We start from the raw sequence: 23,220 nt of genomic DNA, 5'->3' as shown, positions 1-23,220 counted from the left end.
CATGTTGAGTTTATTTCTCACTCGTTCACATTTCCTGTCTTGTTGTGCCAGTTCCTTTCCTGTGTGATGTTAGTTTGATTAAGTTGAGCTGTGTACTCACCGGTCTGTCATTATCATCCTCATCAGTGCATTTAAGTCCTCAGTTTCCACTCGCTCACTGTCTTTTCATTGATGTTGTTTGTTTTCAGTTCAGTTTAGTCAGTCAGTTCAATTCAGTTCAGTTCAGTTCAGTTCAGTCCAGTCCAGTCAGTCAGCCATTCATCTCTTGCTCTCGTTGTGTCATCCTTTCCGATAAACACCATTATCCTGCACCGTGAGTCCTGCGTTTGGGTCCTCTTCTTCTCATCCACACACAAGACCCTGACAGCAGTGACGGGCCAAACAGTAGTACATGCAGAGGGCAGCAAGGGCTCGCGTTAGGCTGGTAAGTCAGGTCCCCAGGAGAGTCGATCACAGGAAAAACGATAAAATCCAGGTTTTCCAGGGTCAAATAAAAAAGCCATGCTCTAAGGCTAAAACGGTAAAATTAAATACTAATTTTAATATGATAATCTCGATCAGATCTCTAATCCTTAAACCTAACCAAGGAAGAAAAAATGGCAGATTAGACTGAAAGTTTAGGCACATAGCGATGTGTGCTACTGGGAAAGTTTCTGGGCTGCCGTTCCTTATAACAGCCTTCCTTCATTGAAAGTGTGGGAAAGGCTAAAAGCTCCTTGGACAGAGGTTCTAGTCTGAGTACGTCTGAGGGGTATAAGGTGGCACCAAAATAAAGCTGTGGGAGAACTGGGGAGTGTCATCTGTACCTGCTATTTTTGTAATAATAGTTTTTCTTGCATCTGAACTGCGCAAACACAGAGGTCATCTCACATATGGTTCACCCAACAGGGGGACAAAGGGCCTCAGGGGTATGAAGAAATGAACCCGGCCACACTGGATTGCAGGGTGTAGGTGAGCTCTTTATTCTAAAGAGCTCAACAGGGGGAGTGTGGGATTGTAATATTATTTTATACCATGTTAGACCCTTAATTAAAGATTGTGAATTATTATGTAGTTCTAGTTTGCATTATTCTCCTGAATTAGAAGAAGGTGATAACTATTGCATTTGTTAAACTGATTTGCATTACATTAGATTGGTGATTTATTGTGAATGAATGATATTGTTTTATGATGCATTATACTGCTGAGTTAAAAAGAAATACTGTTCTCAAAAAGTCATCACCTTATTTGTCTGATTAAAAGAGAACAGAACATACTGGAGTTTTCTGCCCCATCTCAGCAGGAGCAGATAAACAGGGAGCCAAGGTCGTAGCTTAGGCGCTGGGTGAGAGAATGAATGTGAATGTTTAGGCTTTTATGATTAGGTGGGGGCCACTAGAGGCTATAAGAGTTTGATCAATGCTCCACAATTTTGAGATCTGATGCTGTCTGCGTACGGTGTCCATCTCCCACGCGCGTGATCATTAAAATCATCGTTTGACTCAACCCGGCCAGACCAGTGTTGTTATTGTGGTTTTTTCCTCTTGTATCCATCCCCAATATTTGAATCCGTAACAAAAGCAATGCATTATTAGGGACTGTAGCATCTAGTCTTTTTTACTGAAACTTTAGCGAAAAATTAAAATGGAGCTACACACGGAGAACACACATATGGAGAGCAGCGGCAGACAGACACGCAAGCATATGCTCACCCGGAAGTCTAGCCCACAGCTTGTGTGTATAAGACATAACACATACATACAATAATTCATAACATTTTAGTTTCTCTCACATTGAAAGGAGTGTTTGCAGGCTGCAATTATATCCTACACTAAGCAAAATATTATCGTACTGTTTCCCAAACAGATGCCCTGGTGCAATATTTGTGTTTGTTTTCACTCCCTCCTGTCATATTTTTAAAATCCATCCATCCATCTTCATCCGCTTTATCCGAGGCCGGATTTTTTAAATCATGTTCTAAAATATATATAAATGTCTCTGAAGAAATTAGCTTTCCAATAATAAGGCAGATTTCTTTTAGTATGGTTACAGTTTTTACTAACCTCTAAACCATAAGTCATGGCAAGTGGATTTTACAAGGACTGAGGGCTGTCCTTAACCATACTTAAACAGCTTATTTTAAATAAAAGATGAGCTGATTGTCTATAGCATTGTTTGGTATGTTATTATATAAAAAAAAAAAGATTATTTTGAACTGTATCAAGGAACAATACTCACAGATTTTAAAACTAGGAAAGTGATCAGCAGTACTATATGACTGTACCTGCAGGTACTGAACTAAAATGGTAAATGGTAAATGGCCTGTATTTATACAGCACTTTACTAGTCCCTAAGGACCCCAAAGCGCTTTACACATCCAGTCATCCACCCTTTCACGCACACATTCGCACACTGGTGATGGCAAGCTAAATTGTAGCCACAGCCACCCTGGGACGCACTGACAGAGTGCTAGACTAGAATTGCTAAATCTAACAAGTCCTTACTGGTTTCCATTTAAATAATGTGGCATATCTGTGTTTTAATGAGGAAATGTAATATATATGTATTTTAAGTTATTTTGTTATGCATTAGGTGCATATTAAACTTTTTATCTTTCTTGTTTGGGTTGAACACTTAAATTGGTTTCATTTGATCCTAAATACCTTTGTTTTTCAGACTGTCTGGCTGTAACCTTTTGGAGAGAAGCTGTGAAGAGTTGTCCTCAGTTCTCAGCTCAATGAGAATGCTGGACCTGAGTAACAACAACCTGCAGGATTCAGGAGTTAAGCTTCTGTCTGTTGGACTAAAGAGTCCACACTGTACACTGGAAGCTCTCAGGTCAGGATCCAGACTTTTCCAAAAATTATTAAATCAATTATATTCGTGTAATTAAACCCTTATGAAGAAAACATCGAGGGAACAGTTTACCCTGCCCGGGATAGGGGTACCGGGGCCCTGCCCTGGAGCCAGGCCTGGGGAGGGTGCCTGAGGGCGAGCGTCTGGTGGCCGGGCCTTAGTCCATGGGGCCCGGCCGGGCACAGCCCGAAAATGGCACATGAGCCCATCCTCCCGCAGGCCCACCACCCGCAGGAGGCGCCATAGGGGTCGGGTGCATTGTGTGTCGGGCAGCGGACAGGAGGGGAGGCCCTGGCGGACTGATCCCCGGCCGCTTATGCGCCGAGTGGCAGTTCAGAGTACCCAGCCTTCTTAGAGTCCCTGGGTGGGGTGCTGGAAGGTGCTCCACCTGGAGACTCTGTTGTCCTACTGGGAGACTTCAATGCTCACGTGGGTAATGACAGCGAGACCTATAGGGGCGTGATTTGGAGAAACGGCCTCCCTGATCTGAACCCGAGCGGTGTTTTGTTATTGGACTTCAGTGCAAATAACAGTTAGCCATAACAAACACCTTGTTCAAACATAAGAGTGTCCATAAGTGCACGTGGCACCAGGACGCAGGTCGATGATCGATTTTGTAATCATATCACCAGACCTGCGACCATATGTTCTGGACACTCGGGTAAAGAGAGAGGCTGAGCTGTCAACTGATCACCACCTGGTGGTGAGTTGGATCAGGTGGCGGGGGAGGACGCTGGACAGACCTGGTGCACCTAAACACGTAGTAAGGGTGTCCTGAGATCTTCAACGCACACCTCCGGCAGAGCTTCAACAGCATTCTAAGGGAGACTGGGGACATTGAGTCCGAATGGACCATGTTCAGCGTCTCCATTGCTGAAGCTGCTGCATTGAGCTGTGGCCGCAAGGTGGTTGATGCCTGCCATGGTGGTAATCCCTGAACCAAATGGTTGACACCAGAGGTGAAGGGAGCCACCAGGCTGAAGGAGGAGTCCTATTGGGCTTGGTTAGCCTGTGGGACTCCAGAGGCAGCTGACAGGTATCGACAGGCTAAGTGGAATGCGGCTCGGGCAGTGGCTGAAGCAAAAACTCGGGTGTGGGAGGAGTTCAGAGAGGCCATGGAAAAAGACTTTCGGATTGCCTCGAAGAGATTCTGGCAAACCGTCAGGCAGCGGTGCTCTACCTGCACTGTGTATAGTGCTGGCGGAGCACTGCTGACTTCGACTGAGAAAACTGTCAGGCGGCGGAAGGAATACTTCGAGGACCTCCTTAATCGCACTGACACGTCTTCCGAGGAGGAAGCAGAGTCTGTGGATGAGGGGAATGACCCGCCAATTTCCGGAGGTGAGGTCACTGAGGTAGTTAAACAACTCCTTGGTGGCAGAGCCCCTGGTCTTGATGAGGTCCGCCCTGAGTTCCTGAAGGCTCTGGACATTGTAGGGCTGTCCTGTTTGACACGCCTCTACAATGTTGCGTGGAGATCAGTGGCAGTAATCCTGGACTGGCAGACCGGGGTGGTGGTCCCCATCTCTAAGAAGGGGGACTGGAGGGTGTGTTCCAGCTACAGGGGGATCACACTCCTCAGCCTCCCTGGGAAAGTCTATGCCAGGGTGCTGGAACAGAGAGTTCGCCCGCTAGTCGAACCTCGGATACAGGAGGAACAATGCGGCTTGAGGGTGCATGGGAGTTTGCCCAACCAGTCTACATGTTTTGTGGACTTGGAGAAGGCATTCGACCGTGTCCCTCGGGGTGTCCTGTGGGAGGTGCTGCGGGAGTATGGGGTGTCTGGCCCATTGCGATGGGCCATTCAATCCCTATACAACCGTTGCAAGAGCTTGGTTCGCATGGCCGGCAATAAGTCGGACTCGTTCCCAGTGGGTGATGGGTTCTGCCAGGGCTGCCCTTTGTCATAGATTCTGTTCATAATTTTTATGGACAGGATTTCTGGCGGAGAGCTTTCACTTTGGTGGCCTCAGAATCTCATCTCTGCTTTTTGCGGATGATGTGGTTCTGTTGGCTTCATCAGGTGAAGGCCTCCAGCTTGCATTGGAACGGTTCGCAGCCGAGTGTGAAGCAGGGGGAATGAGGATCAGCACGTCCAAATCTGAGGCCATGGTTCTCAGCTGGAAAAAGGTGGAGTGCCCACTCCGGGTCGGGAATGAGTTCCTGCCCCAAGTGGAGGAGTTCAAGTATCTCAGGGTCTTGTTCGCGAGTGATGGGAGAAGGGAGCCGGAGATCGATAGACGGATTGGTGCTGCGGCTGCAGTGATGCGGACGCTGCACCGGTCCGTCGTGGTGAAGAGGGAGCTGAGTGTAGAAGCGACGCTCACAATTTACCGGTCGATCTACGTCCCTACCCTCACCTATGGTCACGAGCTGTGGGTAGTGAGCGAAAGAACGAGATCGCGGATACAAGCGGCGGAAATGAGCTTCCTCCGAAGGGTGGCTGCCCTCTCCCTTACAGATAGGGTGAGAAATTTGGCCATCCGGGAGGGGCTCAGAGTAGAGCCGCTGCTCCTCCACATCGAAAGGAGCCAGCTGAGGTGGTTCAGGCATCTGACAAGGATGCCTCCTGAGCGCCTCCTGGGTGAGGTGTTCCGGGCATGTCCCACCGGGAGGAGGCCCCGGGGCAGACCCAGGACACGCTGGAGAGATTATATCTCTCGGCTGGCCTGGGAATGCCTTGGTATTCCCCCGGATAAGCTGGAGGAGGTGGCTGGGGAGAGGGAGGTCTGGGCCTCTTTGCTTAGGCTGCTGCCCCCGCGACCCGGCCTCGGATAAGCGGTTGAAGATGGATGGATGGATGGATGGATGGATGGATGAATTAAAGATTGTTGTATTTATCATGCTTTTCAGTTTTATGTAATAAACTCGAGACTGTTGTATGTATGTATTTCCAACTCTTTATTACAATTATTTTCATATAAACACTCGACATTTGAAAAGTCATTAAACTATAACTGTGAATAACTGTTGAAACTGAAATCAGGTGAGACACAGTATAAAGAGAGAGACAGAGAGATGCAAAGCAACTAACATAACAGAGCAAAAATTAAGAACCATAACAGATTTCAGATGCACAAGAGAATAATATACACAGATACTAAAACCAATATTTAATAATTTCAAAAAGTCCAGAATCAATCTCAATATACTTGGTCAACGAAGATACGATGAGGATAAATATAAAGAGAAAGAGCTGTCTAGTTAGTTATTGTCATGGTCTTTGTTCTTTGACCTAAACCCCTCAAAAATGGCAGATTACCTTGGGTAAAAGACTGACAGTTGAGGCACAAATTAAAAAAAAGTTGCCTCAACAAAAGGACATTTTGGGCACCCATCAGGAAAGGGGCGGGTGCTCCCCTCTGCACGTGCCTGAGCTGGATCCAGAGCAGCTGGGTCCACAGCAGCTAGATCCACAGGTTTAATCTTGTAGTTTTCCTGACCCGGCCAACCCAGGAGTTGTTCACACACCCCCCCCCCCCCCCCCCCCCCCCCCCACACACACACACACACACACACACCCTGAGATCCACTGGCATGGGTTTTGGGATCTAAGAATGCATCTTTTTTGTTTTTTTACATATCGGTTATTATATTAATAGTTGATTTATTTATAAATTAATGTATTAATGTAACGTATTAATGGCACATTTCTGTAGGCTGTCAGGCTGTCTGATCACAGAGGAAGGCTGTACTTCTCTAACTTCAGCGCTGAGCTCCAACCCCTCCCATCTGAGAGAGCTGGACCTGAGCTACAATCATCCAGGAGACTCAGGGATGAAGCTGCTGTTGGCTGGACTAAAGGATCCAAGCTGGAGACTGGACACTCTCAGGTATGGGGAGAATGTCTGATAGAGGAGAAAGAGCTGGAAACATTTCCAGTGAAAACTGAAAGCCTTTTCACTGGAACATTTACTGTGTCCTTCACTCACTTCCTGTTTGTTTCTCAAAACTTAAAATGTACAGCTCTATCACTTCTGACATAAATGAAGTAAGAAAACCTCATTTTTCTTACTTCAGGAATGTTTATAGGGTTACTGAAGTTGGGCTAGCTGGCATCTAACGATGTAAACACAGCAAAGACAAGCTGGAGAATAAACGCAAACTTTTTTTGCCTCAATAAATCTTAACTTGAGGGTCTTTGATGGTCAGAGACAAATGCAATTTAATAGCAGGAACAGATGCTGAAAACAGGCCAAACTTCAGTCAGAAGAATACCTGAGGCGATCCGTTCTCAGCACGAGGTCAGTCATTTATATACTGTGGCATAATTTGGATTACTTGCTACGAAAAATTCCTTATCCTCAGCTTCCTGCACCCATTGATATGTTTGTTAGCCTCAGAGTGATTCTTTTTATGACTTTATAAAAAATTTGCTGTCTGGTAAACCATCAGCTGATGATTAGTACGATTGATATGTAAAAAGAATTTGGTCATTAATTGGTTTCCAGCACTGCATACAAAGATATTTTCCTGTTGCACTTCGACACACACTTGACTGCCCATATGGAAAAGAAATAGTAAAAACATATATGATTTACTCATGAAAGTGGCCACTTTCTCATTACTTTCATATATTTTTTTAGTAAGTATATAAAACATACAAGTTTCATTATATAATTTTTCAAGGGATCTTATATGTGCTTTCACTCCTGTATGCTTTTCATACAAGTTTCATACAAGACAGATAAAAACTTTATAAGATTTATATATATCTTTTCCATATGGTTGACATTAGAGGGGAGATCTCACAGGCAAGGAAAAAATTATGCTTCCTGGGTACTAGTCGTATCTTCATCATAAACGAAAGACAGCCTCACAACACCCCCATGTGACAATAATAAACAATAGCTTTAAATGATGAAAAGGGGTTTAGAAGCCCTGTAACTCATGGGATATAAACGCATCACAAGTTAAAAAAGAAAAGGGCATAAATTAAATCTGTCAATGCTGACAGAAAGGACTCTGGTGCAGACTCAGATTTTAGGAAAAGAGAGTTCACAAGTTTATTTACAATCCAACAGTGCAACATATATACAAGGTGTCTCCAGGGAAAGGAACGCAGGAAAATAGTCCACACTCTCGCTCCTCTTCAGCCACTTATGCTCATGCTCCTCCAGACTCCATACCACGGGAACAAACAGGTATCCAGGAAGTACAGGGGATTTGTATTGAAAAGACATGAGTTCACAGTTTGAGTCAGTCATATTTCATTCAATACAGTGGTGTACTGACAGATCCAGGATCAGACCAAATCATCAGCAGTTTGATCCACGTATGGATTGAAGTGTATTTCTGAAAATGTTGGACTGTTTCTTTATCAGTGTCTAACAGTATGTAGACACTGATAAATATGAGAGCGATGTAATGTCCATATGTGCATGCTGAAAGAGACTGTGCTGGTCTGACCCCCCTCCTCCTTTCAGGGTGGAGCCTGCTGGAGAACGATGGTTGACACCAGGTCTGAGGAAGTGTAAGTGTGTTTTTAATGGGATTCATGAAAACAAAGCAGCACACATTCAACCATCTTCAAACTGTCACATCACTCATTCACATCTCTGATGTCAGGAGTCATCATCAAAGTGTCAATCAATGAACAGATGATGGATCAATAACTGCAGCTAGATTGTGTTTGTTCTCTCCATCAGATTCCTGTCAACTCACAATCGACACAAACACAGTTCACACAAACCTCCAACTATCTGACAACAACAGCCAGGTGACATATGTGGAGGAGGTTCAGTCGTATCCTGATCATCCAGACAGATTTGATATTTGCCCTCAGCTGCTTTGCAGAAATGGTCTGACTGGTTGCTGTTACTGGGAGGTTGAGTGGAGAGGAAATGTTCGCATGTCTGTGAGTTATAGAAGAACCAGAAGGAAAGGAGAGAGTCCTGACTGTGTGTTTGGATGGAATGATCAGTCCTGGAGTTTGTGGTGCTCCAATTATATTCCTCTTTGTGTCTGGCACAATAACATAAAAACATCCATCTCCATCTCCTCCTCCTCCTCCTCCTCCTCTGTCTCTAACAGAGTAGCAGTGTATGTGGACTGTCCTGCTGGCACTCTGTCCTTCTACAGAGTCTCCTCTGACACTCTGATCCACCTCCACACCTTCAACACCACATTCACTGAAACTCTTTATCCTGGGTTTACAGTCTGGTCTGGTTCGTCAGTGACTCTGTGCAGGTTTGAGTGTAAAGAGCATCCTCCTGTTAGAGAAACAGTCTGACTGTTGAACAGACTGTTGTTCAATCTGTACATATCAGTCTCTTTTACTCAGTAACACGTTTTCAGATTCATGGATTCAATCAGTTCTTAAAAAGTTCTTTTAAACTGTTCTAAACGATTCCTTGGAAACTTCTTCCTCTTCAGTCCTTAAAAAATGGAAGCTACCATTATTCCAGGGTCCAGATGTTTTTTTCTTTCTTTTTTCACTCAAAGCATGGAATTTACAGTGTCGCTCATGCTGTGGTTATTTGAGTCATTTTTGGAAGCAGGACAGGAAGGAAGGTCTGAACAGAGAAGATAAGAACACAGTTTTTGAGAAGACATTTGGGAGTTTCAGAGGTACACCTAAATTTAGCACAGCAACTCTACTACATCATTTCTGTGACCGGATTGTTCAATAACAGTACAATCATGTTGGTTTATGGAAAGATGTTCCTAAATAGATTTCAGTCTAAGCTGCTGTGGTTAAATTGATGTTTTTTTGTTTCAGTAGGAGTGAAATCTTCAGCTTATCCCCGTTTATGAATAGTAAATAAAGAATAACGCCCAGTCTTATTATGGTAAATGTAATACAAAGGTCTACAGATGTGTATATTTACATATGATTTTGCAAATGATGTTAAAATAGTCTTTTTTTTTTTTTTTTAAATGTAATCAAATAATGTAATCTGTGTGATGAAAAGAGCGTGCTCTTTAGACTTAGTGTTGATTCTGAATCAAATAGAAAAGCCTGTACTGGTCTGGTGTCAAGAGAAGTGGAAACTCATTATCAACTTTCTCAAGAGAAATCAGAGTGGTGCAAGCCTGTGAAGAGGATGTAAAAAATGTTGTCTGAGAATATTTAGTTTTTATTTCTTCTAGTTTGGTGAAGTGATAAGAGATAATATTTGAGAATCTATATTTTAACCAAATCACTGTGGAGTTAAAATTTGGAAATGTAATTGTTGTTTTTCTCTGCTCACTTGTGTGGAGTTGATTTGAAGCCGAGAAGACTTGGATTACTTTCAACTGAGTAACTGCTTCCATATGTGGGTTTGCGCTAGCAAGACTGGGAGAAGAATGCATTACTGGCCAGGACTTGACTCTCTCCCTACTCTCTCAACCATCCACAGACCAGTAGATGAAATTGTAATCACCATAGGGTAGATTAGGAAGTTTATGGAATTTTTTTTAATTAATCTGACTGTATAATTGAGATCATCTGATTAAGCGGTTTTCTTTGTTCCTGCAACATTGCTTAAATAAATATTCCATTTGGATTTAAAGTCTATATTGTCGAAATTCCCTTTATGGCTCTAATAGTACAGGTTCAAACTTCTGTTTGAGTATTGCATCTTTAAATGGCTCTTTCCAAAAGAGAACCCTTTTCATGTCTTTTTCCACTCAAAGCTTCACATTGGATATCAGTATGTAGTGTTTCTCTGAAGCTTAGTTCACAACCAGCTCCTTTGCATTTTCAACAAGAAATCCAGCTTCATGTTTATCTTTCATCAAAGCAGAAAATGCTGAGCTCAGCAAATCCATTTATTATGGACCTGGTTAGAATCCCAATGAGAAAAGCAGCATTTATTATGATGTAGTCAAAGGAGCTTGCAAAGAAAAGTGTCTGGACTCCTTTAAGTTGCTTGAAGACGTTTCACCTCTCATCCGAGAAGCTTCTTCAGTTCTAAGGTCAAATGGTTGAGAGTCCCACTATCAGATGAGTCATTTTTGTACTGAACGCTTTTATTTCAATCTGCTGTTTAGCTGTAAAGGACAAGAAAACTTAAACAAAAGGCTCTCAGTTTCCTCTTGGATTAAACTGATTATTTTGTTTGTTTGTTTTTTAAAATTATCTGTTAAAGTTCTAATTCAGGAAATAAATTTAAGTGACAATGCAGATAAAATTAAATCTTAAATGACTCAAAAAAAATGGTTGTTATTGTCTAACTTCTACAAAAAAAAGTCACTCGACACTTTTCTGAAAATCCCGTTCAAAACAAGCTGACAGTGACACATGAAAGTGTTACTGGAAAGAGCTTCTGTTGTGTGTTTCTCCGTGCGTATTGTTAGCACAGAATTAGTTGATGGTCAGATGGGTAAAAAAAAATCAAGAGACTGTAAATTATTGTTTAATTATACATGTGACATGTAAACAGTTGGCTATCCCCATACAGGAAGTGATGCTTTCACATTGAGCCATCTCCATTTTTTTGTTTTGGGGGGGTTTTGTCTTTTGATTTTGTATTTACCTAAATTTTGTTCCTTCCGTTTAAACCTTCTTTCTTTTATTCTCTTAAAATACATGACTGAGAAATTTGTTAGCAGTATACAGGGACAGGGATCCTGAGGGGTGACTGTAAGGATGAGGTATAATCCAAAACAGCAGCAGCTGGTTTAACCCTTTAAAGCCGGTCGGAGCGGACACGCTCCATTTTGCGTAACTATTTTTAAATCCCGGTAGCTCTGCAACCACGTAAGCTAGCGCAATAATTTTTTTTGCATATGAAACCGGAGGAGTTGTACTTACATCTGATGACATCAGCTTGTCCTAGGTCACAGTTTCCTTCCACATATAGCTTTGCAAAAGCTGCATAAAAAGCACTTGCAGCAACAAAAACATGATATTCCAGAAACACGCTTTGCCGATCAGATCAGCTGTTTGTAACACTTCCTACGTCCATCAGCATGAACTATCACATGACCGCATGACCTGCCCGGAACCGGAAGTGACGTTATTTTGCGGAAATATAGTTTTTTACCATTATGAGCCTATACTGGTGTTTTTAAAAGTTATGTTTGACTTCGTGACTTTCTGTGTCGTTTCTGGGATGCTGAGGACTCATATTGCACTGCTGGAAATAGTTTATTTTGATGCATATGCTGTTATTTTGCAAATTTGCACTATAATATATTTTTTCGTTTTTCCTGCAGTATATGAAAATTGGTGTATCTCAAAAATAAAACTATGAAGACACTTAAAATAAATTTCCTTTGGTGGGAAACTAGTTTGTGCAACATTTTTGCATTTACACTTTTGAGGGATAAGCCTCTTAAATTTCTCTAACTAGAAATATATGTTAAAAAATCAAAAACGATTTTCAATTTTTTTGTAGTTTATTGCACTTTTTTGCAATTTATGTAATTACTATTGTTGGGATTCAGAGATTCTTTTATTGCTACCATATAATCTGCATTATGAAGAATGTATTAATAACATGTTTCACAGTATCATATATCAGTAATATTTCCTACAGGGTTTATATTGCATTGAATATGTCTGTCATCACATTGACCTTTCTATTTCTATAGGTTGAGTTCATTGTATACACAATGCATAAATGTGCTTGGTTAAGAGTTGATGTTCCATTCTAGAAGGCTTTAAGCTTCACTGGTGAGAGTGTGCAGATGATACATGCTGAGGGGAGATGAGAACATAGCAGGTTAATTGCATGCATGCTTACAATACACATATTAATCTAGGAATAGGCCTGAGCAGAGGCCCCAATGTTTCCAGCTTCTTGTTGCAAACCTGTTGCATTTTATTCTACTTGGTAACAGATGATCAGAGTCAATAATTAGCCTCAGAGACCCTGAGGGCTTAAGATTATTACCTTGTATGGAAGGGGTTATAGAAAAGAGAAGTTCTATGTCTGCTTATAGCTATTAAAAGATGTACAAGATGTACGAGTAACTGTGACTAATGTCTGGAACCTATTCTAATCTGTCATTAACGCCATGGGGGGGCGTGTACCCCACTGCTTTATAAGTATCCACAACATGTATTTTGGTCAGAAGACATATGTTGATGTTTTCTCCAGGCTGTTAATAAACTCATCGTTTGATTGCACTTTTCCGGAGCCTCCGTAGTTTGATTGTCTGGTCTAAAGTTGATCGATCTCGCAGCATTACTATGCACTTAATGCTATTAATATTATTAAAATTTGGGCTATAATGGTTGTATTGATGTATAGCAACTTGAAATGCTCCAAAAAATGGCTCCACAGCATGTAAAAATATAATATAAGCTCTGGCGGACTTGGGTCTATGGTAGGTCTTAAAGGGTTAAATAACAAACTGTTGAAATGCAAAACTAGAGACTGCAGGAAGGCACATCATTAACCAGAAATCTACTCATGGTAACTAGTTTACTTTTTTTTCTTTTTTTTTTAATCAGTCAATCAAATAAGTCAACAAATACAGAAATGAGTTTAAAAGGAGAGAATTATTGGAAAAAAGAAAAAATACATGTATAAAGAGAAGTGTTGTCACTGTGCAGACTGGTGTCATTAAGAGCTCAGAGTCCAGCAGAAACAACAGCAGCAGAAGGCAAACGATGAACATTAAACATCAGCCTGTATCTGCAGCAACAGTGTTGGTATCCAGCAGTGACCTTTGACCTTCAATCGCATCAAATGATTTATTTTTCTTTTCTCCAGTCTGATATTTGCTAATGTGTTCAGATAATTGAGTCAATGTATACAATAAAAATTTTAACAACGTGTTAAATATCTGATGGCGTTATCAAGTTTGAGTTTGAGAGAGGAGCTGAAGAGAGCAGCATATTAAGACAGTGGAGAAGAGGTGAGCATGCGACACAGCAGACACAGGAGAGTTTAAAGGAGCCATTATGGCTCAATATAAGCTCTGAGATCAAAACCTGAACTCACACTGTCAACATGACCGAAGCTTCCAGTCACAGTGAATCTGTGTGTCAGGGACACTGCTGTCTGACTGCATACAGCTGACAGTGAGATGAAGCAGGAAAGAAGCAGCTGATATTTGGACAGCACACATGATGGAAAAGTAGTTAAAGTAAAGGCTGTAAAACCAAGTAAACGCTGAAAGTACAAAAATCGCTAATTTCACATAACTTTGCCGACATGTGTCCAACAGTAATGTTTTAATGTTCTTCATTATTAAACATTTGCACATAAATAAGAACCATAATATTCAGTACTTACTTTCAAAGTTTACTCTTCAGCCGCCCCACTTCAGCTGCCCCACTTCAGACGTGTTTTTTTTCGGCAAAATTATCCACACCCACCGCCGCGCTATGAAGTCTGGGATATGTTGGGTCCATGAAGTCTACACCGCCACATCCTTAAAATTCAGGGAAATGAAAGACGCATTAGAGGGCCGCATTTCGAGCAGCCTTTGAATTGGGAAAGCCTTTGTCGCGTTGCTGTGACGTATTCGCCCTTAAAATGCAGCCTTCAAGGCTGCAGACCCTGAATTGGGATACAGCCAGTGAATCAGTGTGTATCAGTGAATGCATCATGTTTGCTTCACGGCTCCATCTAGTGGACTGATAGTAGAAGTAGAGCAGCTGAAGTAGAGCGGCTTCCTCTGCCTCACACTGCTGTCTGACTGCATTCAGCTGACACTGAGATGAAGCAGGAAAGAAGCAGCTGATATTTGTACAGCACAGTGATGGAAAGGAGGATTTCAGTTGATGTGCACATGAATGATTTGTGTTTCCTCTGCAGGTGAAGGTAGAAAGTGTGTGTGAGCTGATGTGGATTCAGCAGCATGGATCAGTGTGAGGACAGAGAGGAGGGAGTCCCTCCCTCTAAAAGCACTCTGTGTGGGGAACATGAGAGCCAGACCAAAGCTCAGAGGTGAGATGACCATCTCTAACTGTCCATGACTCTTCTCCATGTCACAGCTCAGCACTCACATCATTATTCACAGGAACCAACATGGACCTCCACCCAGCTGTGTGTCTTTAAAGAGTGATGCATCTAAAGATGAAGCCATTAAATGAAATTAAAAAGCCCAGCAAGAATCTGCTGCAGAGAGGTGAAATGTTACTAACATCAACTCTTTGATGTTAGTTTGGTGTCTGATTTAAACACTGATTTACACTGCCAACACTAGTTTGGGATTTCCTTCTGCAAAAGCTCACACTGCAAACCAGTTTCTCTTTTGGTATGAAGCAAGGCCTAAAGGACAGTGAACTGACACACTATTCTTATAATTGTATAGCAGTTTTAATTTATTGTGCAGTTGTGGACGATCATGGCTCAAGAGTTGGGAGTTCGCCTTGTAATCGGAAGGTTGCCTATTCGCTCCCTGGCTTGGACAGTCTCGGTCGTTGTGTCTTTGTGCAAGACACTTCACCCGTTGCCTACTGGTGGTGGTCAGAGGGCCCGGTGGCGCCAGTGTCCGGCAGCCTCGCCTCTGTCAGTGCGTCCCAGCTGTGGCTACAATGTAGCTGCCATCACCAGTGTGTGGATATGTGTGTGAATGTGTGTGTGAATGGGTGAATGAGTGGATGTGTAAAGCGCTTTGGGGTCCTTAGGGACTAGTAAAGCGCTATATAAATACAGGCCACTTACCAGTTGTATCAAATTCTCTGGTTCGGCACACATGCCAGCCAGCTTTCCATCTGACTGCACACTCCTCTCATGTCTGACCTCACTATAGGAATGGACCACACCTCCAGCACAAAAAGTATTCAAAGTCTTCAACAGCTTCTGTGGCTGCAAATGAACAACACATTTTTCTTCTCACAGGATCCGTGGGACACCTGCTGAACCTGATCCCAGCTTTGTCTCCCTAAAGAGTAACTGGTCTTCATATCGTCCAATTAATTTTAAAATCCTGAATTGTTAAAGTATTAATTTTAAATTTCAATTCAGGTTAGTTTTTTATGTGCGCAACGCAGATTTTCTGTGCGCAGAGACCCTGCCAGCAGTGCGCAATTGCGCACGTGCGCAGCTTAGAGGGAACATTGACTCCCAGTCTCCTTTTTTGCTAGCGCACATGGTGTCTGCATGCTGCAGCTCACAGTTAGCTCCACACATGGAGAAAATATCATTCAAAGAGTAGAAATAAGTGAGAAAGAAGATGGAGAATAAGGCAATAAGGCCCTAAAGGACTATTTAGCACCTCCTGGATGTCAGCTCACGAGGTTTGTGTGTTTTATTTTCTGTAATTAAGGATTTTTGATTGATTGACACTACGTACAAGAGCGCATTTTGATGTGATGTTTTTGTTTTATTGTTTTGTCTGTGAGCAGTTCTCACGGGTTGCCAAGACCAGAATAAACCCTCTTCTATAACTACATCGTGCGTACGTCAATCCTTGAGGATGCTACAGTGTAACTGTTCATATAGAGTGTTATTAAGTTTATTGGTAATGCAATCATATGGCACACTGACTTCTGAGGAAATTTTAAATGGCACTCGCCATCAGAAAGGTTGCCTACCCCTGCTATAAACCATTGAATCAGATACCGAAGCAATTAGGTTCTAAATGAAGCTGAAAATGACATCACTGATCACAAGACTCTGACCAAACGAATCAAGCTTCAACACGATGCTTCTGAAGCAAGCGGGCCATCACTACGAAAACTCATTTCAACTCTGATGTCTTCTTAAAGTCATTGCTTAGTAACATCTCGTATGATTTCAGATCCTTGCTGTTCCCCACCTGCCCTGTAGGTGGCCCCAGTGTGTTCACCCTGTTTCCAGTCCATCAGCACACCTGTTCCCTGCTTATTCTCCTACATGTACAGAAAGTCTGCACACTTAGTGGAAAATTACTTTAATTTAACCACAACACTACCAATGACCTTTACATAATTTCACTCATTTCATTCACAAAACAACATCTTCAAGAAAGATGTTGGTTCCACTTTAAAGCTTTGCTTTTGGGAAGGAATATTAGGAAGAAGGTTTGTTAGGAAAAAGTTCCCATTTTGATGGGATTTACGAACAAAGATACAGTAGAGTGCATCCCCTCACAGCTCGTGGGTTAGTGTTGCTTCTTTGTGTATTTGATAGTGATAGAGATATGAATCTCTATGGGAACATTTTGACCTGATCTTGTGCAACAAGACATGAAAACTCTTCAGCAATGTCATTATTCATGTTTGTAATATAATCTATTGTGTTTTTCACATATTTTATACTAGAGTGTTTATTGTCTGGCAACATAAGTCCAAATCTCACAAGGCTGGCCGGCATGATTGACAGTGGCTAGAGCCACGAGCAGTCAGACTTTGTTTATTGAGCACAATATGGATAAAATAATTGAGAAGCTCACGGCTCTGCACCCGGAGATCTAGAGTTGGGACCAGTGATGGACATTAGAGCAACTGCAGAAGGGAATGCATTTCTTCGGCGTAAACATAACCTAAAAAAAAAATCACTATCTTCATGTGGCCTTCCCTCACCAGATGGAAGCTCCAAGGATGAAGCTGGAACAATTACCCCAGATTACAAGACTGGTTTGACTCTCTGCCCTATCCTTCTACTTCCTCAAGGTCACCTGCGTCAACTACGGGATTGTTGACTTTTGCTTAACTGCCTGAAAGGACACTCGGGAGTTGGATACACACACACACACACACACACACACACACACACACACACACACACACACACAAAGATTTACTCAGACACAGATATACAGTCACAATATACAGTAAGTTGTGAGATTTAATGAATGAATGAAAATCAGCTCGTCTATCTTGGCTAAATGTCAAACTGCATGAAAATGAGGAGAAGTGAAGTTATTACTATAACAACACACTTGGGCAATGTATTCATATTTGTTAATTTTAACTAACAACATAAATAACAGAACAAACATGGAACTTGCAAAGTTTCTCTATTTTCTGCCGGTGAACAGGGAGAAGGAGCTCGACGATTCCTTAGTTTGCACAATTTTTAGTAACATACAGTCTTTCAGTATCACAGAAGAGAAAAATAGTATGGAATTTGTTGCAAAATTAAATAAATAAGAAATGTTTGGTGAAAAAATATGACAGCAGTGTTAAATTTAAAAAAATGTTAAAAATCCTAGGAGAGACAAGGAGACAGCTAAGGTCCAGAAGGCTGCAGCAGTTTCTTTAAAATCTGACAGTTTGACATCTGAATAAGTTCTGTATCACAAGTACTGCATTTGCAAAATCCTGTAATAATTGTGCCTGTTTTTCTTCTTCTTCTATTTGTTTAACAGCTGTTGACAACCAACATAAAAGAGCATTACAGCCTCCTACTGTTCCAGAGTATGGGTCAGAAAGCGAGCTTACAATCTGTATCACAAAACAAAAACAAACAAACAACAAACCTACACTCTTTCATATCCTTCAAACCCCACCAGTTCCCTCACCTGTGCCCTACTCTGCAGTACTCCTCTCCACATCATAACTCTTGCATGGCAGTATTAGATGCTCTACCGTCTCCTCCTCCTCCTGGCACACTCCACAAACTCCTCCTGTATTTGTATAGCACTTTACTAGTCCCTAAGGACCCCAAAGGATGACTTTATACATTCAGTCATCCACCCATTCACACACTGGTGATGGCAAGCTACATTGTAGCCACAGCCACCCTGAGGTGCACTGACAGAGGCGCCACCGGGCCCTCTGACCACCACCAATAGGCAAAGGGTGAAGCGTCTTGCCCAAGAACACAACAACCGAGCCGGGGCTCGAAACTGCAACCTTCCGATTACAAGGCGAACTCCCAACTCTTGAGCCACGATCGCCCTGATAACTCCTTAACAACCTGCCCCCAAACAATACCTTTTGCTTCAGATTTGCTGCTTTTAATTTCCATCTCAGTCTTATTTTTAGTCAGTGCTCCTTTAGCCAACCTATTCACCTTTTCATTTCCACTGATTCCTACATGAGCTGGCACCCAAAGAAAGTGAATACTGCCTCCACAACACCTCATTCTGCTTATATTCTCCAGAATGGTATACAACATACCCTGCCTTGTCTTTAAACAAAATGAATGCAAACTTGAAAGAGCAGCTGCCTGATTTTTGATCACTCTACCCATTTCAACGGTGCCTGTTTTTAAACAGCATGTCACTGCGAAATATGAGGGACAAAATTACATGGCATCTAGCAGCTGCTCCACCACTCCCCTGCAGCTGTGCAAATAACCACACCCTGTCACCACATTTAAATGAAGTTCAGGTGTGGATCCTGCTCATTGGTTGAATTGTTGGTTTCATCTCTGCTCTCAGTCTTTACAACGCAGGTAAAGATAGAAAGACTGGCTGGCTCTTTAGTCTGTAAACAGAGAAACTCACTGTTTACAGTATAAATATTTTTATTCCAAACAAAGTCACCAGTCTGGGTGTGGCTGTGTTTGATGTATTAGTTGTCTGCTCACACAAGTAGATACAACAAGGTTTCATGTTAACAAGTGAACCTTAATCTGAATCATCTTGCCTGAAGTCAGACTGATGAGGGTCAAAAAATTTACATTACAAGATACCAAAGATCTGTTTATACACAGACACAAATCTGTACAAGATCATGATCCAGTAAAACCGTCAGACTATTTTCACTTGTCAAGATGAAATGTTTTTACTTTCCATAAATCTTGTTTTATAAGTTGGAGAAACTGATTATGAGTCATAACAGGATACTGCTTGTTTCTGTATCATGACACAGATTATAGATGACCTCTGTTTTTTCTTATGCTTGTGATAAAGAAAATAATCTGTGAAGTGAAACCAAAAACATTACATTTGAAGAGAGGCGATGTTAGCAGGCCCTTTTTAGCTGAGTGGAACAGAAATGTGTCCTGTTAGTGTCTGACTGTCACACTCTGCCTGCTACACAAAACCAAAAGAGAAGACGGACCAAGCAGGCAGAGTCGGAGTTTCATCACAGCTCACTCTGATTTGTTATATTCCAAAACATGTCAGAACTAAAATTAGGGGACATGAAGAAATAGATCCTAAAGTGCCTTTGAGCTGGTACGGGGAAAAGGACGAAATATATACAAGTGACTCACAGTTTTCTTAACAAAGCAGAACAGCAGTGAGAGCAGCAGTTCAATGAAAAGCTGTCAGCATAAACAGCAACCTGACATCAAGTGATTTCCACACTGCTTTCTTCCTGTAAGCTGGCCACATCTTTGTGTCCACGCTTTATGAAACCAAGAGTGGAGACACTTCATGTCCCACAGCACAATAAAGTTGTGCTGTGGGACAGTTTGGACTGATGTTTCATATACATGCAGATTAAATTGCCCCATGTCTTTACAGATTAAATATTAAAGAATTCTCTCTGAAACAGTGTTAGTCAGTTACACACGCATCATTTTTAGGTCTTTAATTACATGTCCCCTCCACCGATCAGTATTTTCATGAATGTTTGTAGATATAGTGAATGTTTGGACTGGAAACAATCCCAGTCTCCTGTTAAAAGTCCAGTACAAATTATTTTACTGCCGTATCCAACACAGTGGTTAGTTAGAGAATGAGCTCCACTCATCTTTACTGTCAGCTATCTTTGTTTCTCACAGTTTTTTACTTTTACTCCCTACATGTTTAAACAAATATCTGTACTTTCTTACATTTTCAGAAAGGCTTGTTAAGTTTAGTTTGACACATTTAAGGGTGGGTGGTTATTTCATGTCCCTGCAAGCCTTCACACATCAAACAGATCCGTGTTTCTGATCCTAAACAGAAACACTTGAAAGTCAGTTCCAGCACAGGTGTCCATAAGTTGTGGAGCGGTACTTCAGCCTTTAACCAGAGATGCTAAAGAGGAGCAAGCATAAAGGAACTTATGTTTTTTAAGTATCAGGTGATTTGAAATGTAGTGTTACTATGAGCTCAAAAGACACCAACAGACACACAAAATGTTTGTGTGCAGTTTGTCTCAAATGTCCTGTATTTGATAGGAGAGAAAAAACAAAGAGAGCTAACTTCACTCAGAGATGGAGAAAGATAAGAAAGACAGGGAGAGGAAGAAGAGAGGTTTGATTTAAAGGTTACATGTATGTCCTCATGTTTTTAATTTAATCCAATTAAATTTTCAATTTAATTCAGTTTTATTTGTACAGCACCAACTCTTATTTTGTGAAATCCTGCCATTGAGCTGATGAATCAAGCATTAGCAATTTGTGAAATGAGCAAGAGCATGAAGCTTCTTATGCAGCACTTGTAAGGAGCACATGCTGACTGAACAGACCTAAACTTACCAGCACACAGTACAGATCAAACTGGCCAACGGCTGCTTGAGCTGTTATGAAGTTTTAGTAAGGCCCTTTGTGTCATGGTCCTGGATCTATGACCCAGAGTTTGTGGTTTCTGGTTTAATATATATTCTGTGATTTAGTATTATTCATGGTTCTCTTCTTAGTCAACATTCCATGTGTACTCTGTCATGTCTCCGAAGAATTTTAAGGTTCTGTCTATATTTGTATTCATCTGTTTCTCAGTCATTGTCTTGCTCCCATGTTTCCTTGTCCTCAGTCCATGTCTTAGTGTGTCTCATGTGTCCTGTTTTCCCTTGTCCTGTGTTCAGAGCATTTAGTTTTGGTTCCTCCATGTCTGATTACGTCTGATTAGTTCCAGCTGTGTTCCCCTCCTGTTTCCCACCCCCTCATATCCTCTCTGTATTTAGTCCTCTACCTATTGGTGAGCTGTCTCATGTTGCTGTGTGTTTCCTGATGTGTCTTGGTTTCCTTGTATTTTTACATCTCTTCTACATCGCTGAAGAAGTGGATGGATTTTTTTTCACATCACTACGGTGGAATCTCTCCACCTCCATGTCACTGCAGTATCAGCAGCTGAACCCTGAGTCCTGTTTGCCTGTTGGCTGAAAAGCTGCAGCCAGGGTTCAAAGAAAGCAGTAATCAGCTCTGACATTCCTGTCACAGTGTATTTCTTAGCTTTTTCCCTCTAATGTCTCGTGAAGGACCCCACTTTCACCATCACACAGCTCTGCCCTGGCACCTTTGTGTTTAAGGCTCAGTTAAAATGCAAAAAAGGAGAGAGAAAGCTCTCAGGACGCCAGAAGGTCCCTGAATGCAATAAATTGATCAAGTGTTTGGAGCTTGGTGACTTTGTTCTGTTTTCATTCTATACACAAGAAGATGAGCCCTTTTCTCATTTTCTTGATTTTAGTTCTCATTTCAGTTTATGAGTCTCATATTTGAAGCTACGTCTACTCAATGATGGGAGAGAAACAATGAATATATTTAATATTGAACTTGAACAAATGTACGGAAAAGCACAATTTTGAACAAAATCAAAAAAATTAAAAGAATAGAAATGGAAAAGAGATGGGAGGGAAGCTTTCAGGCATAAAAATCTGTTGTTCACCAACTTTAAGGATGTTTTTTGAAATGAAGCTGAGTGCTGCTCTGCTCAGCCTCTCCCACCAGTCTTGCTTCAGGTGTAGTCCCACCTCCTTTCAGGAAGCAGCTCACCTGAACTTTCATGTTTGGTGTCCAGGTGTGGAGTGGATCTTGTTGTTTGCGTGTCTCTGTGAAAAGAAACGGTAAGTGTGCTTTGTTTCCTCCTTTAACAGTTTGTCTTTAGGAACTTTACTGTTTGTTCAGCTCATGTTTGATTTCTTCACACAACAAACTGTGTGTCTTTTTTATTTCCGGTCTCTCTCTCTTTAAAGTCAGTGTGTAATGTTTTTCTGGCTAACATCAGCTGTGTGCAGCTTAGTTCCAGCACAAATCTGCCGCTCCATAGTTCACGGTAATGGACTCACAGCTGGACCAAAGAGGCCGAGTTTGTCAGCTGCTCTGAGCTACGTTCGTGTTTGTGTACTTATAGTTTGTACTCTGTGAGTTCCATCAATAGTTCACACAGAGTCCACAGAGACACAGCGTACATGATGACATCACAGCTCAGCTGCATTGTTTTTATCGCCTTTACCTCCTTTACTGTCACTGTAATTAATATCACACCTGCAGAGCTCTTAAAGACACAAGGGGGAGGCTATTAAAAGAAAATATAGATTTTTGAGCACTTTGACAAAAAAAAATGTAGAAGAAAAATTCTGTCAACAAAAAAGAGCATTAATGAGAAATAGAGGAAAATTACATAAACATTGGACTAATGTTTTTATTAGAATGAATTAAAAAGGTGGAAGAAAGAACTGTGCACCACTGTACTGAAATTATTTTTGTCTAGGCGGAGCAGGGCAGACTCAAGCGCAGACTGCAAATCACAAGAAACAGTTCTTTATTTTCACAACTGCTAGTGTGTTATGTACTACACTTAAGCTGCTAAACTCTACAGATTCTGGGAAACTGTCTAAGGGCCTGGGAGTCTATATACAAGGACAAGGTTTTTAATACTGAGAAAAGCATAAAGAGAACTCAAAATATTGCAAAGGCCAGGATTACACTGACGCGTGTTACACAATAGTCCAGAGAAGATTACAGACAGGATGAT

The 23,220-nt window shown here is 41.6% G+C and overlaps 1 protein-coding gene and 1 pseudogene across 1 annotated transcript; one reads left to right on the top strand and one right to left on the bottom strand.

Annotated features, from left to right (window-relative positions):
• Positions 1-23,220, bottom strand: part of LOC113019578 (protein NLRC3-like) — a 576,297-nt pseudogene that overhangs the window by 415,341 nt on the left and 137,736 nt on the right.
• On the top strand, positions 246-10,334 carry LOC113009950 (stonustoxin subunit beta-like). Its single transcript, XM_026148655.1, has 5 exons — positions 246-424; positions 2,656-2,817; positions 6,495-6,668; positions 8,262-8,308; positions 8,484-10,334. The coding sequence occupies exons 2-5, from the start codon at positions 2,717-2,719 to the stop codon at positions 9,065-9,067; spliced, it is 906 nt and encodes a 301-aa protein (XP_026004440.1). The 5' UTR covers positions 246-424; positions 2,656-2,716; the 3' UTR covers positions 9,068-10,334.

The sequence above is a fragment of the Astatotilapia calliptera genome, chromosome 3 (genome assembly GCF_900246225.1).
Source record: "Astatotilapia calliptera chromosome 3, fAstCal1.2, whole genome shotgun sequence".
Lineage (NCBI taxonomy): Eukaryota > Metazoa > Chordata > Actinopteri > Cichliformes > Cichlidae > Astatotilapia > Astatotilapia calliptera.
This window is presented reverse-complemented; position numbering and strand designations above follow the sequence as displayed.